The sequence below is a fragment of the Tauraco erythrolophus genome, chromosome 1 (genome assembly GCF_009769465.1).
Source record: "Tauraco erythrolophus isolate bTauEry1 chromosome 1, bTauEry1.pri, whole genome shotgun sequence".
In the NCBI taxonomy this organism is placed as follows: domain Eukaryota; kingdom Metazoa; phylum Chordata; class Aves; order Musophagiformes; family Musophagidae; genus Tauraco; species Tauraco erythrolophus.
In genome coordinates this window covers 67134029-67151339 of record NC_141465.1, presented here as the reverse complement: position 1 = coordinate 67151339, position 17311 = coordinate 67134029, and the positions used below count along the sequence as shown (strand labels likewise).

Here is a 17311-nt window from a genome sequence, read left to right as displayed (position 1 = left end):
GTGCAGCGGTTCTGCCATGCACTGTGCATGTCAGATTTGCCACACGTGTCAGGAGCGATTCACCCTGCAGATGCAGTGAGAGTGATGTGACCGGAGCCCATCAGACTGGAAGCCACTGCCCAGTGGCTGTTTGCTCTGGGCTGTTGGATTTCCAGCCCTCCAGTCCAAGTTAATGCTCACCCTAATTGCTGGCCATCCAGAAATGTGACAGATAAGCCAAAAAAAGCACAGCAGTCATCAATGGGTAAAGCAATAGTCTGCCAAGATTACAAGAAGCAGTAGAACTGGCAGATATGTGCCCATTTTGCCTACTTCTTTTTATTAGGCAGGTGCAATTGAAACAAAAACTGTGAAATACAAGACGTCAAGAAGCAAGAAAGAAGAAATTGGGCAAATTCTATAAATGTGAGTGAAAATTAAATGCCTAGCTGCTGTATGTGCCTTTGAAAATCTCTGACCTAAATTGAGACAGAAATGTCCTTTGCAGAACACACAGAATGCCAAATACAGATTTTGGATTCATCTATGAAAATGAAACAGATTATGTTACTATCAGAGAGAGTACGGTGAAGCATCAACCTTCGCGTAAACCCAGTTACATACATACACACATAAATAAATCCATGACCTGCCAAATTTCCTTAGCTGATGTAAACTGCTTTTTAAGATATTTCTATTACATGAGTAAACATCACTTCCTATATTTTTTGTCGACTGAGTGTAAGGATTTAAAGATTCCCTAAGGACAAACAAACCCATCTGTCCTCACTCCTTCCCCGCTGTTTTACAGTGTTTACTATTAGTTATTTCTGTAACGCACCTACATTTATCCTTAACTGCAGGAGGAACATTTATCTCACAAATATTCCTGTCGAATGGCTCTAAAATGCCAGCAGATAAAACAAAAAAAAGTTGATCCCCATAGAAATGAAATATCTAACATAGCAAAGGAGTCAAGATGAGCTCTAACCTGGTGAGCCTAAAGCTGATCCCTTCACACCTCTCATGCGGTGTAACACGGCCGACATGGGAACAGACAGAAGAAGTTGAGAAACAAGTGTAAAGGGCAAAAGAAAAGCATGATGCCTGCTTTACTACATAACATCGGGCTCGTTATCATAACGGCGCTTCTTTCATAGCTCTCTGGTTGAAGACATCACAGCTGCTTGCTCTTTTCTTTTCCATCTCATGGGTGGCATATATAAAAGCTGTACCACCTGTAACAGCAGGGGAAGTCCCTGCATGGTAAGATGTCTCTTCGTTGTCATCGGCATAGCAGTAGCTCTCGTGGGCTGGTGCTTACAGTCCCACAGCCCAGAGGAAGGGCTCAGCCAAACTCCTTTGGAAATTGTTGATACAGGCACCCTCTCCCAGTGTCTTTGTAAATGACGGCAAAGTAAACCCACTGAGAAGTCAGCAGCATTAAAGGTGGCAGGGAGCATCTCAATGTGGACAGTAGTTTAAGCAGCCACCACAGGATCACAACCTGTCTTCCTTTTTGCAAGAAAATACTCTGCTAAATCTGAAGAAATCTTACAAAAAGTGCATTATCAAATCCCAATGGCTTAAGTCAGCAGAGCTGACGGAAAGCCGTGTTTACTGAGTCTCAAAACACAACCACAGAGGATGCTTCCCTGGAAGGTTTCATGGCGGTGTGCTTTCAGCCCTCTACAACCATCATTCAGGGCAGTACGAGCAGACGTACGTACGGGAAGCGTTTCCAAGCCCCTTGCTATGTAAGCGAGGACTCAACCCGACATTTACAAATGATCCCATATCATGAACTTCCACTGACAAAACACTATAATGCCCTGTCATAACGATGGCTTTACATATTTATATCCAGGACAGCAGTAGTTTACCACACGACTCCTGTCGTTCTTTTGCTTTACATCGCGGGACTTCAGATTCACCGCCCTTCATCTCCCCTGACAGCACTGCCGTTCGCACCACACACAGATGGCTGAGGTGTGAGCGCGGCGTGTTACCGTCCCGGTAAGAAAGTCAGGACTGTAGCAATGGAGCTGGCAATTTTATTTCTCAAAAGCTCTTACGGCATGCCTCGCCTCCACAGCACCCAAGCCTCCAAGGCACGTCTCTCTCAATGCGCGTTTCCACATGAGTGGATTTGGTGAATATCTCAGGACAGTTTTGTTTAATGTGGCACTGAGCTGTGCTGTTTCATTAGTCTCAATGACAACATCTCAACTCACCTGAGCTGCAAGTTGACATTTCTCTGCACTGACAGTTTGAACACAATTTAGCTTGCGCTCAGGAGAATCACAAACCCCATCTGTCTTTGCCTCAAGAAAGATGAAGGCCCTTCCGGGGAGGATCCCATGCTGTTTTGTCTGCTAAAACTCAGTCTTGTGGTACCGATTCAAGGTAGACGAGACATGAGGAGGCAGCTGAGCCAGGCGGGGAGCCCAATGCTACGCCGGCACCACCTGCCATGTTTCCACCGGTGTCCTCCCACGGAGCGGCAAACACAGTTGAGAGACCAGGTTGGCATTGGGCCCCTTTCCACTGCTGCTTATGCCCAGCAGTGTAGACACAACCGCTGACTTCAAGCTGTTCCCCATGTCTTTCCGGTAAATAAACTGTCTGGTTGAGGCAGCTTCGGCATGACATAGCTGGGAGGTTGTCGATGGAAACCTCTACCGGAACAGCGTGAATGTGCTGGCATGACGTGTGCTGGGGAGAGAAACCCCTGGCATACAAGTCAAGGGCAGCGAAGAGAAGAAATACATCCCATCAGAAGGGATAGAAAGAAATAAAGACTATGTAGGAAAAGCTAAGGCTTTTCAATAGTCTGAGGAAGTCTCAGCTCTTTGTAAGAACTATTCTCATTACTTCTAAAAGCCCGTCTACAGGAGTTCTTGGGCAGACGAGGAGTATTTATACTCTGCAATTTTTTTTAATTCCATCTGAAGAAAAAGCATTTCAATGAGCCTTGAATGTATCATAAATTTCCTGATAAGTACTCCTATTATAATACTATTCTAGTTGGAAAAGATAAATAAGTTTAACAGAAGTTGAGTGTACATTTGCTTTTTGTTTGTCTTTATTCTAAAATCACAGTAGTCTTTGTAATACCAATTCTGAACACAAAGATATATAAAATGTTTACTTAATTCTTCCTTTTATTTGCTTTGATTTATTTAAAAACAAAAACATACAACATCCTTAACATTCTCACCACAAGCAAATATAAACAGCTTGCCTCAAACTTGAATTAAGTCCTATTTAAAGCACACTACAAGGCTAATTTCTAGTACTGGCAGCACAGTGATACTGATAACCACATTATGCTACTGAGTCCAACTGTGGCTTCCAGAGAAACAAAACATGATGAAAAACGCGTCTACTTTGGAACAGAAGTATTCACACTATTCCTCAGGCTTATTTAACGAGCATCACAGTACATGTGTTTGTGGATGTACATGTTGTGGGCATTAATATTACCCTCTCTGTAAGAACGACCCACCAAAGTCTTCACCTCTGAAAAGAGCAACACTACGATACTTCACCTTGCACTCAAAATGCCTTCTACATTAAACACACAAAAATTATATCAAATTTTATTTTCTTTAATTCATTCTTCTGTACTTCATGCAGCCTGCAAGACCACAGGACAATTCCATCTAACCCTCACACGATTTTCCACCATCATGTAACATTACAAGGTAATGAGTAACCTTTGAGTAAACATCTACAATTTAACCCAGTCTGCAGGACACAAAAGCCTGGCCAACCTGCTCCATAAGTCATCAGTGCAAGTTTCCAGGACCAAGATAGCACCTTGTCTATGTTTGCTCCTGCTAACATGGCCATCCCTCAGACACTCCATTCCTAATCCATAATTGCTGACATGGTTTGAATATACCTTTCGTTAAGGATCTAATATCTTACTCCTTCGAGTTTCAAAAATACAGTTTGAAATGGTGGGTACCTCAACGTACACTAAATTAAACCTTCGCAAAGCTCAGGGTCCGCAGCAGCAGCAGACCAGATGGTCAACAAAATAAAATACAACCAGCCAACAGCAGAGAGTTACTTTCCCATATGATAGCACAGTGGCTACAAATCTCCATTGACAACATGAAAAAAACTCCTCCTGCACCTTTGACCTGGAATTAAAACCACGGCTTCATTAACTTTGATCAGTAAAAAGTGGTCACACATATCTCTGCTGATACATCCCCTCTGTGTTTCAAATGTCTATTGAAACTAATGACAACTTATATTACGCTTTTTTGTCGTTAAAGCTGTAAAAATTTACAGAAATTGATGCCCAGCATCATCAGTCTCTCCATCCATTACAGATCCTCCGACTAAATGCAGAGATTGGATTGTCCATACAAAACCACAGCCAAACCAACAGAACAGCACAGAAAATTAGTGTATGGTTGCAAAGGATGCTCTTTCTCCAGCAGCAACCATTATCTACAAGTTATTTTTAATATGTTTAAAGGACCTTGTCACTGATCTGGTTTACAGAGGCTTGCAAATCTGCCTCGGCATGCTGAAAGCTGGTGAATGTGGGGTCGGAGCAGGCAAAGGGACAGGGAGAAGCCAGGACAGCAGCCTCTGCAAGGGACTTTACTGCTGAAGAAAACATAAGATTGAAATACACTCTCACAAGGGCTGAACCTCCACCTCGGGATTAACTAAGGCCATGACACAGGACAAAACTGCACCACAGTCCTTGTCCTTCCAGATGTGGCAGGACAGCAAACAGAAACTGAGGGGTTTAAGCCTGCAAAGTAATCGAAAGCAGTGATTTCAGCACATGGCTCAAGTGCTGTTGTCACTGCCCGAGTGAGAGGGGACAGATGGTGCTGAGGAGCCAGGTCCCAGGGACCCAAAGCCCCTTTCCTGAGTGTCTCTCATCGTGGCATGCCCACTCCCATCATGGGAGGTCATGGGAATGATGGAGCTGAGCAGAGGTGCGCTGTGGTCAGATCGCACTGCCAAACGCTGCTGCACCCCAGCACCTAACAGCACATCCATTCGTGGAGACACACACAGAAAACAGCCGTGCCTGACCACAGTCTGTTACAGTACCGAGCACTGAGCTCCCCTGTACGGCTCATTTAAGCACATTAGGGCTCCCTGAGTGTGAGCAACATTGTGTGCTTTCCCTGGAGGCAGGCAACAAGAGGATTTACCTGCGGTAAAGTAACTGCAGCATACCCACGAGTCCCCAGACAGCACTGTTCCCATCACTAAACTGGGAAAATCAGGCATTAAGACCCACAAACTGGGTGAATGAATTTGTGTAACTCATGGGAAATGCTAAAGATAATAATGCCTCAACAGTCACCTGTCACAGTGCCAATCATTTTAGTGAATTTAAATAATAGAAAACTGCCCTGTCTTTTGCTTTTCAGTAGAAATAAATACTGATATGTGTATCAGTAGGTTTCATCAAAGGTTTCATCTTTTCTCATTTCCATCTTTGTCATTTACATGTCATGGTGAACTCGTAACTAACTGCAGTGGTGAGCGTTTACAATAGACAGTAAAAAAAACATTGTCCACCTTTGAAGTTCTAATTTGAGCTCCACCAATTCCCAGATCCAAATGTACCAGAAATTAAGGGCTATGTTAAAGTATCAGAGAAACTGAAGAGGGCTAGAGAACAAGCTGCAAAAACAAGCATAGGCCTTGGTAGTATTCAGTACAGTTCCACTTCTTGCATCTTTTTTAAGGCTGTAGGAATTCAACACTATGTCATGGCTGGAAGAATAAAATCTCACCTTACAAATCTAAGAATTAGCATTTGAAGAATCATGTTGTCTGTTTACTGATGTAACCCTGTTGATGTGTCCTCGTTAAACACCTTATTCCTTAACCCCAGGCACACCTTCAGCATGTGTTGCGCTCCTGCAAGGGCAATTCCCTTAACCTTACCCAAAGGGTCATCAATTTGCTGTGAAACTCCGGCTGCTGAAGTGTCCTGTGCACGGCAAACAGAGCAGGCAGGTCTTCTCCCTCGAGACCATACATACACCCATCTGCCTCTTTTCAGCAATATATCTAACTTCACACCTGAATTCGTAACTATTCCCAGGGAATCCAGCACAGCCCATAGACAATACACATGGCAACAGAGGTGAAGACCTGAAGTCCTCACTGCTTCCTAAAAACACCCTATGATAGATTTCTGGAAAGCAGTAGTTGCATAAATAAAGGGAAAAACATATCCCTCATGTCTGCTGTTTCCTTGCTTTTTGAGCCTATTTCTAAAAGGCAAATTTACCTAGAGAAAAAGGGAAAAAAAAAACCAACAAAAAAAAGACCATTGCAGAGAAAGCTCATTTTGAACTATATGCTAACCTTTTTTTTTCCAGTTTTCCCTGTACTTCACTTCTCAATAGACCACTCCACGAGCAGCGGAACCATAGGAAAGTGTTATGCTGAAAGCTGCAAACATGAAGGAATCTTCACAGAATCTCCTCCTGAGAAGATAGTAAAGTAACATTAACTTCACAGCCAGAGAAACAGAGATAAGGGGAAGCCAAGTGAGTGACCTGGCACAGCTGGAAAATTGTTCAGCTTCCGCACTGCACTACAGCTGGTCGTTGTTACTAATAATGCTTTTTTACAGAATATCCTGCTAACAGGACTCTTTGCAGGTAAAGCCAGGATGCTGGCTTTCAGGAGTTTAAGGCCTAAGTTATGTGAAAAAAATGGCAGTGATAATATACATATGTACGCTGTAAATGCTGGGAAGCAGGTGAGCAGAGCCAGCAGTACAGCCAGCAGAAGACACACTGGGTTATGGTTCTGGAGAGCCATCATTAGGTGCATTTCTTAATCATTCAAACAGTGCATTTTTTTTTTATTTTTCTCAGAAATACAATTCACATAATTGAAACACTCTTTCTTTGTGTTTTCTTGAGAGAGCCCAAGCAAGGCAGCTAAAGCCAACTTTTAGAAACAGCACAGAAGACAACACACAATTTCGAGCGAGGATGCATTTCCCTTACTACTGTCCAAAGATCTTCCAAGGAAAACGGAAGGTGTTATAGGAAACTACAAGTAATAAACATTCAGGTAGGGTTCTCAAAGCTGAAGTTGGAGAAGAGAAACAACAGAAGGCAGCTGTACCAGGCAGCTTTGCAGTCCCTGCTCCCCCAGGCATCTTCTCACTCTTCCCTTCCCCTTGGACAACTTACTCCCTTCCCACGTTAAATTCTGCCTCTGTTTGAAGCTGAAGGACTCCACTTTCAATTCTTACCCTTAAGAAGCAAACAGAGCTGGTTGGGGTCCCAGGAAGACGTATGCCAGCAGCCCTGTGTGATGGATGGCGGGATCCCAGCTCACACCCCACCCACCCACTGAGATCTCCCACCCTGAAGAAACTATGAGAGAGAGTCATTTGCCACACAACTTCCCAAGGTTTCTTTTGCCTCTTGGGCATGCGTAAAACCTACGTGTGTAGATGAAAGTAATAGTTCATAACTTTATAAAGAGCACTCATTAAAAGCCAATATATTATTTGAGTCCAGTGACCTCTCTAGCTATATAGGGAAAAATTTAGTACAAAAGCTGACTGTATGTATTCTGTAAACACTACAGATTAGTGTTGGCATATTTTGTTTAACTTTTGTTAAGCTACCTCCAGCACTCTCACCTTATACCCACATACATGAAGAGTGAAACTCTCTTTTTAAAAACTACCGTTGTCAAGGTATGTGTACTTAGCAATAAAATTATTCAGTCAGTGCTTCTTTTGGACCCTCAAGCTAGTAAGACTTGGTAGAGTATAGTTAAACATACATATAAAAAAATCTGTTAAGAGACTTTCACTTAATTCTCCAAATTCAGGGTCTACTATGAACCTAATGGAAACTCCCCACCATAAATATACAGTGGTTTTTTATGCAGCATTTTGAAAATGCTTCTCAAGTGTTGATTACCGTTTTAAGACAAACAAATATATACAGAAATCGTCCGTACATATCATTTCCAATGGAGTTCCACGGTTTGTAGCTATCCTGTTAATGTGAACACCATGACAAACAAGAATGCATTTCCTTTCTAACAATTAATATAACGGCCATCAGTTTTTGAGTATTCACCATATTCACCATTCTTCCTCTTTTACTGAATTAAGAGCACATTCTGAACCGAATTGAACACGGAGCTTTTATAGAAATTAATTTGAAACCCAAGAATGGAATTGGCTTTCACCATCCATTAGCATGCTTCTGTTACACATGAAAAATACTCTCCAAATTTCCATTAAGGAACTTGAGAATTTATCCTCCATGCAGGGGCTGAAATGTAGCACACCTATAACTGTGGACAAGTGGAAGCCCATTAGCAGTTACTTTCATCATCCATGAGATCAGCTGTGGGGAGGTCACAAGAGAGCAGGGAGAAAGCCACACAAAGGAGGAAAATATAATCGTTTGTAAAATAGTCCCTTTTATGTCATGCTATGCCCCCTAAATAATTAATTACAAATACATCAGCTGCTGTTAAAAGAAAAAAAAAAAAAAAAAGAACCGGGGGAGGGAAATCAATGAAAAGCTCACAAATGTAGCTAATAAAAAAAGTACAAGAAGGACTGCTGCTCGAAACCGCTCAGGTTAAATGCTGAAGAAAGCGCTGCCAGCAGCAATCGCCCGCAGGCATCCCGCGCCTGATTACTGACTCGGTGCCACAGAAACCGCTACGTTGAAGAAACCCTCTGACCTGAGAAGCTTGACACCAAGAGCTAATTGCAAACCATGTAATCGCCCATTCCAGATGGCTCTGTAGCGTAAAGCCACTCTGCCTGCGCCCAGTTTTCCACAGCAAGAGCACCAGACAGGTCAGAAGGAGCCGGCGTTAATTACTCCCTGTTGTCAGCACCACCTAAAATTCCTAATGTTTTTGGATTCTCTCCGTAAATAAAAATTTCCATTAAAATGCCTCGGAGGAAACATCTTTCCCCTAGTTAAAGATGTGAATTACAGATAAATACTCTGCCTGTTAACATGATTTTATGTGAATACAAAATGAGGTTTTCAAAAACTACTCCACATAAAATATGAATGTCTTTATTCTGGGAGGAAAAAAAAAAAAAAAGATTGCTGTGGAAGAGTCACTCTCCTTTACCCCCTCCCTGGCTATAGCAGAGGCAGGCGGTACACGTTTTCTAGATTTCACGTTGCCACAGATTGATGTCTTTCACATTATGTGCGAGACAACTGATAACTTGCTACCTGAGAGGCAACTGTACGGGTAGAAAACCACCCGAAAAGGGGAAATGGCTCAGACAAGAGAGTTCACAGTGGTTAACCTCCTGGAACACATTAGCTACACCAACTCCCAGTTGCCCAGACTAAACAACCCTGAAAACCTCTTGATTTTATTCACTAACAGGAAATGATTCAGATATAGTTCTGCAAAGGCCGTCAACGAGCAGAGGTAAATTACGCACACTCGCTGTACTGCATTTTACTATGAAACAATCGAGTATAAAAATTGTTCAGCTCTGGTGTAATTTTTTCTTCCTTCCTTCTTTTTAGTGTTTTACCCTCGGTGGGCACATCTAAAATATAAAATGTGATGCTTTTATCTTCGAGCTCAATACACATCACTTAATTTTTTAAAACACACATATCCTACAGACTCCTGACAGAGCAATGCATTGCCATGTGTGAGGGAGAGACAGAAACTGGGATCTCTTACAGAGAACCGTGCCTGCATATAAATAATAATGAAAACCAAAGTGCTGTTGGGTCTGGGGCTATGAACAGAGAGACATTCTTTTTCTTTTAAAGCTTGCTTTTCGTAAGAGAGATTTACCTACCAACATAAATGTTATATTCATGTCACCAAACCAGCACATAAAAGGATGAAAATCTTTTCTGGCTCCACAACTTGTCCCAGCTGCTCTATGAAGCATAGCTATGGTCACAAAACCAAAACCCCCCTGCCCCTTGTCATACTCTGTAGAGCCAGCAACAGCACAGCAGTCCTGTTTCTTGAAAATAAAGTCACCTTCCTTCCTCCTGCATGTATCTGTACAAATGAAACAGCCAGACTTCAGGCTGCACTTTCTTGATAAGGCAGAGTTCATACATTTTGCAAAAACTTTTAACTATATTGGCCCTATATATATACACACACACATAGACCTACAGCCACACAAAGCAGGCAGAAGAATGATATTAGGGATAAGCCACTAGCATTCTTTCACATTTTGCTGGTCGAACAATACCTAGTATGTTGACTTCTCCATTATCAGACACCTGTAGCACTGCGGTGATCAAGGACAAACTAGAGACCCAACAGCCTGTCCCTATCATCATTCCAGACTTTGTTGATGCAGATTACTGGCAATTATTTCCCATTCTTCTTATTATATAAAAAAAAAAGTCCCAAGGGGCCTAGTAAAACCCTCTCGTAGCCCATCACCCTTCAAGTTTTAATTAAGAGCTGCAACTAAGCACACCCCACGCAGCCGGGCAGAATACATGGTCAGGATAGCTCTTCTCCTGAGGCAACTCCTGCAGCTCTCCATGTCAGTAAAGACCTACCTAAAAAGATGGTGGTGGGGATGTGTCTGGTTGAGCAACTTAACCTCAAACACAACTCCAAGAGCTGCAAAAGAGTAAGAAAGCAGCAATTTGCTTAGTCACATGATGAGGTTTGCTGGGAACCGGCTCCCCTTCAAAGTCAAGGGAGGAGGCACCTCCCAAAATGCCAGCTTGGGACAGTTTTAAAACATGGGTTTTGCAGTGCCCAGATTCCCGCAGCTGGAGGGAGGGTGCTGGGCAGGGTGTAGCACAGCACGCCCTGAGGCTGAAACCCCTGGCACGTCACGCTGACGTGCTTTGTTCCCATGCTCACGTCAAACAGATTCCCAGCTGGGAGATAGACTTTCCTCTACATCTGGGTATACTGTATTTTTTAAGATATTTCAGGAATTTTACTGACATTTTTCCGTGCTGTTCTAGGGACCTACAAACAGTAGCAGGTCCCTTCCTGCCCCTTCTATTATCTTTGAGTTTAGGACTTAAATTTATTAAAAAAAAAACGCTGGTAAGTGACTTGTAGCCTCTGCTGAATCTGGCCATGGAGAATCAGGTGGTTCATGGATCTTTCCAGAATGACCATTTTTTTTGCACAATTGTCTCCCATAAGAGGAGGCTGAAGATGACAACCACATGGACCCATTCAAGTATACAGCGTTGGAGACTAGAGGCCAAGACTGCTCTACTGCCTTACCTGACTTTTAAGAGCGAGAAAAGGGTCACGTGAATTAGCGGGAGGCACCAGAAGCAACGTGGAGCTGGTGACAGCCCCACGCGTACAGAAATGAATGACGACTGTCCTTGGGGGATTACTGCTGGGCTGCACCTAAATGAGTTATGTCAGTAGAGCAGTAGACCACCTGCATCTCGCCTTTCCTCTGCACATCCAGAACAATCCTCCTCTTCACCATCCTCCACCTGTTGCCAGCTGTAAAAGTGTAGTGTTCCTGTTTCTAACACCATCCTAGCATAAGCGCAGGCACTAAAAAACTCAGTGCTAAAACCAGTTCCTTTATTTTTACATTTGTTTCAGACTGGACTTTGCACAATTTGCTAACCATGTGCTTTACGGGACTTAACCAGTCCTGCAAGGCTCACAGGACTCTCACAAACCTAAAGCTGAAGAGTAGACTTGATGTTGAATCCTGCAACGCTTACGTTGTCCTATAAATCACTGCCTCCGCTCCCCGGCTGCGTATCGGGAGCTGGGATTTTTTCACACCTGCAGCACTTAGGACGTTACGATGCAGCTACAGCAATCGTTACTGTGGGATGGTTTACCAAGGCAAAGAAGATGCATGGACGAAAGAACAGCTTTGACATTTTCCTTCTGTAAACGCAGCAATCCAGTCATTTTGCTAGATGGAAAACCTGGTAGGGAAAATCACCTTGTTGATATTTAAGAATAACCTTTATACCTTCCAACCAGAACTTTCACTTCGTATCTCCATTTCTTATGAATATTTCAGGAAGTAGGCCATATATAATTAAAGACGCCTGTGACACTTGTAATGCTCATCCTCCCTGCAATAGCTGACAAAGGGCAGTAACCCTGAAATTACATTTTATAGCTCTGCTTCTTCCCAACTCCTTCAGCTCCTCTCTTCTGAATTAGTCAAGTGGAAGGCTTCAGCCATGTTCTTCAACAAATCCCGACAGGAGGACATGAGCCACCGCAGCCCGCGTTACCTCGTGCTAAATAGATGCAGACAGGTACAGCCCGAACAGAGTTCAGTAACTACTCAGAGAAAATTGTCTCTAACCTCCAGTCAGCCCTGTATTTCTGCAGAGGACACATCAGACACGTGTTTAACTAAGAACACACTGCTACAGTTAACCACAGGCAAAACCTCTGTGGCGGAGATTAACACAAGTACGTATTTAAAGCCTCTGCTGAATTGGGGCCTTAAGTGAGTACCTCACTTGAGAATGGGGAATTATCATCAGAATACCTGCATGTGTAATAGGCCACTGGGAACTGCTTTCAAAATCGTTTCCGAAATACTCTTATTTTCAACATCCTATTATCAATTCTACTTAGGAAGCAATGGATTTAATTTAAAGAAACAGTTCAGCAAAACAGATGGGCTGCGTGTCACTTCTGGGCTCCTTCAAGACCTGTGTCCTTCCTGCATTTTAAGAAAACTCATGAATACCTGAGGGAACAGTAGATATGAACCCCATATGCTTTGAATACATAAACCACCTATATTCGAGTCCTAAAGCTGTTTGGCAAGCCCTTCTTGCCTCTGCCTCTGAGGGAAGCTAGGCTGTAAGACTTTGTGACCTCTCTGTTTATCATATTCATCCATTCAATACTACTGACAAAGTGACTGCTTGCTTTGATGGCTTGTGATGAGCCTTGCCAAGTTAAATAAAGGGCTCTCTGCTATTAATCTGCTCCGCTAAGGTCTCTTATTTGGCTGAACCTGTTTGCTGAACAACTATAATAGCTGTAAATACTTCAGATTAATTCACAGTAGCCCCAAAGCAAAGACAAGCTATAAATTTTCAGGACAGGTGACAATTTCCAAAGTCTGAAGGGAAGGAAAGACTCTCTCAGCTAAGTGGCTAGAGCGATGGTTGCACTTCCCAGCTCTGCTTTCAGTCACCGACAGCACAGATATGAACATTAAAAAGCATACCCAATCGAGAAACTAGTCAAAAACATCCTTTAAAGATTAACGAAGAGGAATGCGACTCTGAACAATGCAAGAACAATGGGTCTACAGTTTTAAGGACTGCTTACTTCTGAAGCCACTGCCTTCATTGCCATGACCTGACACAGCCTCTCTTGCACTGATGTCTTGTTCAGTATCTCTGTTCATGTCCCTGGGCAACAGGTGGCCCTGCTGGAGCCGGCAGGGTGGACGGGATATCCTCCAGAGGTGCCTGCCAACCTCAACTGCTCTGTGATTCTATGATCTACCAGTAACACATAGGGACACAGTCTTCATATTCAGATGCAGATCCTCCTACACAGCCCAAGAGGCAGGCTGGCTGCTTTTCTGGTGTTTTTTCAGTACTTCTTTCCAGGTCCCTGTTCAGGATCCTTTTGGCTATTTCCATCCTACCAAGTGTGCATGTTCCTCAATGCACCCAGGAGTCCTGCTCCCCAGGGCACAACCTGGCTGGGCTGAAACCCAGGGCACGTCACATCCTCCTTCTGATCCTTCATACAAATGCACCTCGTAAGAAGTATTGAATGTAGATAACCCTATCATTTATTCTTTACTCATTTAGAAGGCTTTAGGGCATTAAATAAGCCAATAGTAGAAGATAATTTTAGAAATTTTAATAATGTACATCGCAGCTTAGCAAAGCTGTATGTTGAAGTATTAGTCTCAGTATACCCAGCTCAGCTTTAATCACTTTGGTAGGAAACGAGACAATCAAAATATGATTCAGAAGAAAGAAATGAGCCAGGGCCTTTCCACTGGCAAATATTAGGAAACCAGATTGATCACAAACAGCCAAGAGAGAGATTTGCGTGCCTTGTAAGGAAGGAGCAATAGACCGCTCATATTTGCTACAGATGAATTTGTTTGTCTTAGCAGACAAACAATTTCCTATCAGTAATGCTGGTTATTCTTAAGGGCAAACCAGCAATGTTTTATATTGAAATAAAATAACAAAATGAAGGTGTCACTCTGAGGCAGTGAGTTGAAGTGAAAGCAACATTTCCATCTCAGTGCACTGACCACTGGCTATCAATCTTCAAAGAAAAATACTGCCCTTGAAACAAAACGTTTATATTCCTCCTCATTTGTTTTGCTTCTTGTTACAGGAGCTGCTTTGCCAAATGGTGGTTAGCAGATGAGCAGTTTCCAATGATGTGGTTCCTTAGGACCTGTACTGCTGATGCACATGATACTTAAGGGTTACTGGTCCAGCACAGAACTCCTGGGTGGTAAATCCCAATCGTTTCAGAAGGATAGGTGACAACCCCGTCAAGAGCACTACCAAGGGAAACCTAAGAAGGCTGCAGCAGCAGCACAGGGATTTATTCCCTCCTGACTTTCCTGGGAGGATTTCAACAGGAGAGGGCGGTGCAGGCACAAGTGAACATCGCCCAAGAAATAACTACAGATCCTTAATCATAGGTTTCAAGCAGAAAAACTACCTTGGTGTCCCTTCTTCTGGCTTCTCTGAAGGACTGCGTACTCCATGGGTAGAGTTTACTCTGGACAAGTACTGATTTACGGCAAAGTTATATTTGTACTAAAACTGTTCCATAAACAGTAACATCTGTTAGAGGAAAGAAACTGGGATTTTTTAGGGTTTCTCTTTTTCCATTCAAATTCATATAAACAAATTTTCAGGAAAACTTGTAGGAGCCTACAAGAAATAGATGGAGCTTTGACACAAACTCTTATCTTGCTTTTCTTTCCCCCCGGTTTATTCATCAGTTCTCTAACACTGGCAATAATCTCCTATACCGTGGATAAACGAAATGTACTAAATGGTTAATACTTCTGCAAACTTACCAAACATGTCCTATTTTCCCACGGCAGATGTATCTAAGAGCATCAGTTTCCCATATTGGACAAACATAAGGAGAACTCCCCCATATTTTATCTGCTGCAGTAGGCACCAAAAAGGAGGATCCCATTTCAAGTCCTCAGATCTTCCTCAGAAAAACAGACTGGTTTCTTTTTCAAGCTTTCCATTCTAGGGGAGGAATGGTTAAAAAAAAAAATTATATTAAGGTCAGCAGAGGCAGTATCATGATTTCCATGTTTTCCATCTCCAGATACGGAACGATTTCTTCTAACAACACAGAACAAAGTACTATTTAGCAAAAGAAGTAAATTGAGGCTGTGCTTCATCTTTTTCCTTTGCAACACAATGGAGCTGTCAGTAATACAACCTCGAGTGTGTTCATTTTCACACATTAACCCTTTGAGTCCTGTAAATATAAGTAGTCTTTTTATCTCATGAGGGAGAAAGTGCATTTTAAACTCCTGAAACAATGAGGAGCAGAAATTTTAATTAAAGTTTCTCTTGTACACATGCACGGATAACCCTCCCTTTAGCAAAGAAAAGCCCTTTTTAAAATTAAAGTTATCATGCTGAAATTATTAACATAACTCATGGGAAAAATGCATAATCTTTGCACATCAAATGCCAAAATGACTAAGTGAACTATGTTTAATAAATATTATGTTTCCCTTCGAGTTCATACACTCAAGTTAATCACGCACTAATAGGCAAAAAAAATAATTTTAGAGCTCTAAGTATTGCAACTTAAGCATTTTAAACTTGACTGGCATCCCGGTCTTTGCAGGTCCCTGAAGGTCTCAAATCTTCCCTCCTCGGGACACAAGCCAGCAGGAAGAACTTGAAAAAAAGACCGGAACTTTCAGATCAAGAGCGCTTTTCCACAGCTGCCAAGTCGTATGCCGTCCTGCTGCTCTTAGGTGAATCGCTGAGCACCTTCATCTGTGCTGCAGAAGGGCTGGCATGCCTGCGCTGCTGCCTGCAGCTCGCACCGCGGTACTCATTTTTGTTCTGTTTTGGGTCAGGGGTGGCATTTTTAGTGGGTGCCTGGGCTGGCTGTGTGTTCAAACTGTGTGACTCCCACTGAACCAGCACCCATTCGTTATTTGTTTTGACCCCAGCACTTGGCGCGGGGCTGATTCCTTATTTCAGGGTATCAATATTTTGGTGTGCAGGGGAGAGAATTTTAAAGAGGAAATACACAAAATACGAGGCCTTATCCCTGTATTTTTGAGGCACACCTCTTCAAGTCTGTCTGTTTATCAGGTTCACTTAAAATCAAATGTTGGGCTCTTTCAATACCAGAAAGGGCGCAGCAAAAATTACTAATATCATTATTTGGTTTACACACTTAGCAAGAAGTAACTTAGCACTTCAAAAGAAAAGCTGGAAACAGCCTTGACCACAAAGTTACCATGGGTGCACAATTCTGCGTAGGTGAAGGGAAGACCCAAAAGTAAGAGTGACAGGATTTCTTTCAGTCTCCTATATTTATCACTACTCCTCCACCCTGGAATCAGCTACGTCTAGCCCTTGGTTCACAACATAAATAACCACAGCCAAAGGATGCCAAGTTCTCAGTCCAATTAGGGCATACGCTGATCTGTGGCATCCACCTGTCTCTATCCTGTCCTCCCAAAATTCAAGGTGCACTTGCATCCCAGCTCCAATGGCCTTTGGCCATAACGAAAGTTCCTCTATGAGGTCTTTTACCTTGGGAGACTGGTTCTGGTCTAGCCAGTCACCTTAATAGACAGAGGTCATCTTCAAAAAAAAAAAAAAAAGCAAGTTATGAGCACAGTTGTACCATTTAGCAGTTAAGTATATAGCAGCTGTATTTAAAAGTAGCCACTATCACCCAGTGAAAGCAAATTAATTATTTAGATATATTTATAGGATTTATAGGGCAACTAAAGGCAAAGCTAGTTAATTGAAATCCTGATAACAGATTGAAGCCCGCGCTAGATCCAATACTGTGAAATGCAAAATCTTTATTAAATAAAGCCATTAAAGAGGATGATAATCCCTGTGGCCTTAAATATGAATAAGGTGCAATGTAAATAATAAAAGGCAAAAATCCAATTTTCATGCAGTGAACTTTCAAATACTCCACTGTTTCCGTTAAATTACCTTTTATTCAACATATTGTAATGGCACTGAGGACACATCAGGCTTCCTTGTAATACAATTATTGTTCAGCATAAACCCTGGTTTTTAACTTTAAGCAGAAATGTGAAATATTTTATTTGGCTTCTCTCATATGTCAAATGACA

At 42.4% G+C, this 17311-nt stretch overlaps 1 protein-coding gene across 2 annotated transcripts in view; it reads right to left on the bottom strand.

The window, feature by feature from the left end:
* SH3RF3 (SH3 domain containing ring finger 3) overlaps nucleotides 1-17311 on the bottom strand; it is a 255155-nt gene that overhangs the window by 221585 nt on the left and 16259 nt on the right. Inside the window, exon 2 of one of the 2 annotated variants that reach the window (XM_086610618.1) lies at nucleotides 2410-2469. The exons of the other annotated variant lie outside the window; for it this stretch is intronic. Coding sequence (XP_086466744.1) covers nucleotides 2410-2469 — 60 coding nt within the window. The remainder of the gene's footprint in view (nucleotides 1-2409; nucleotides 2470-17311) is intronic. 2 annotated transcript variants of the gene reach the window in all.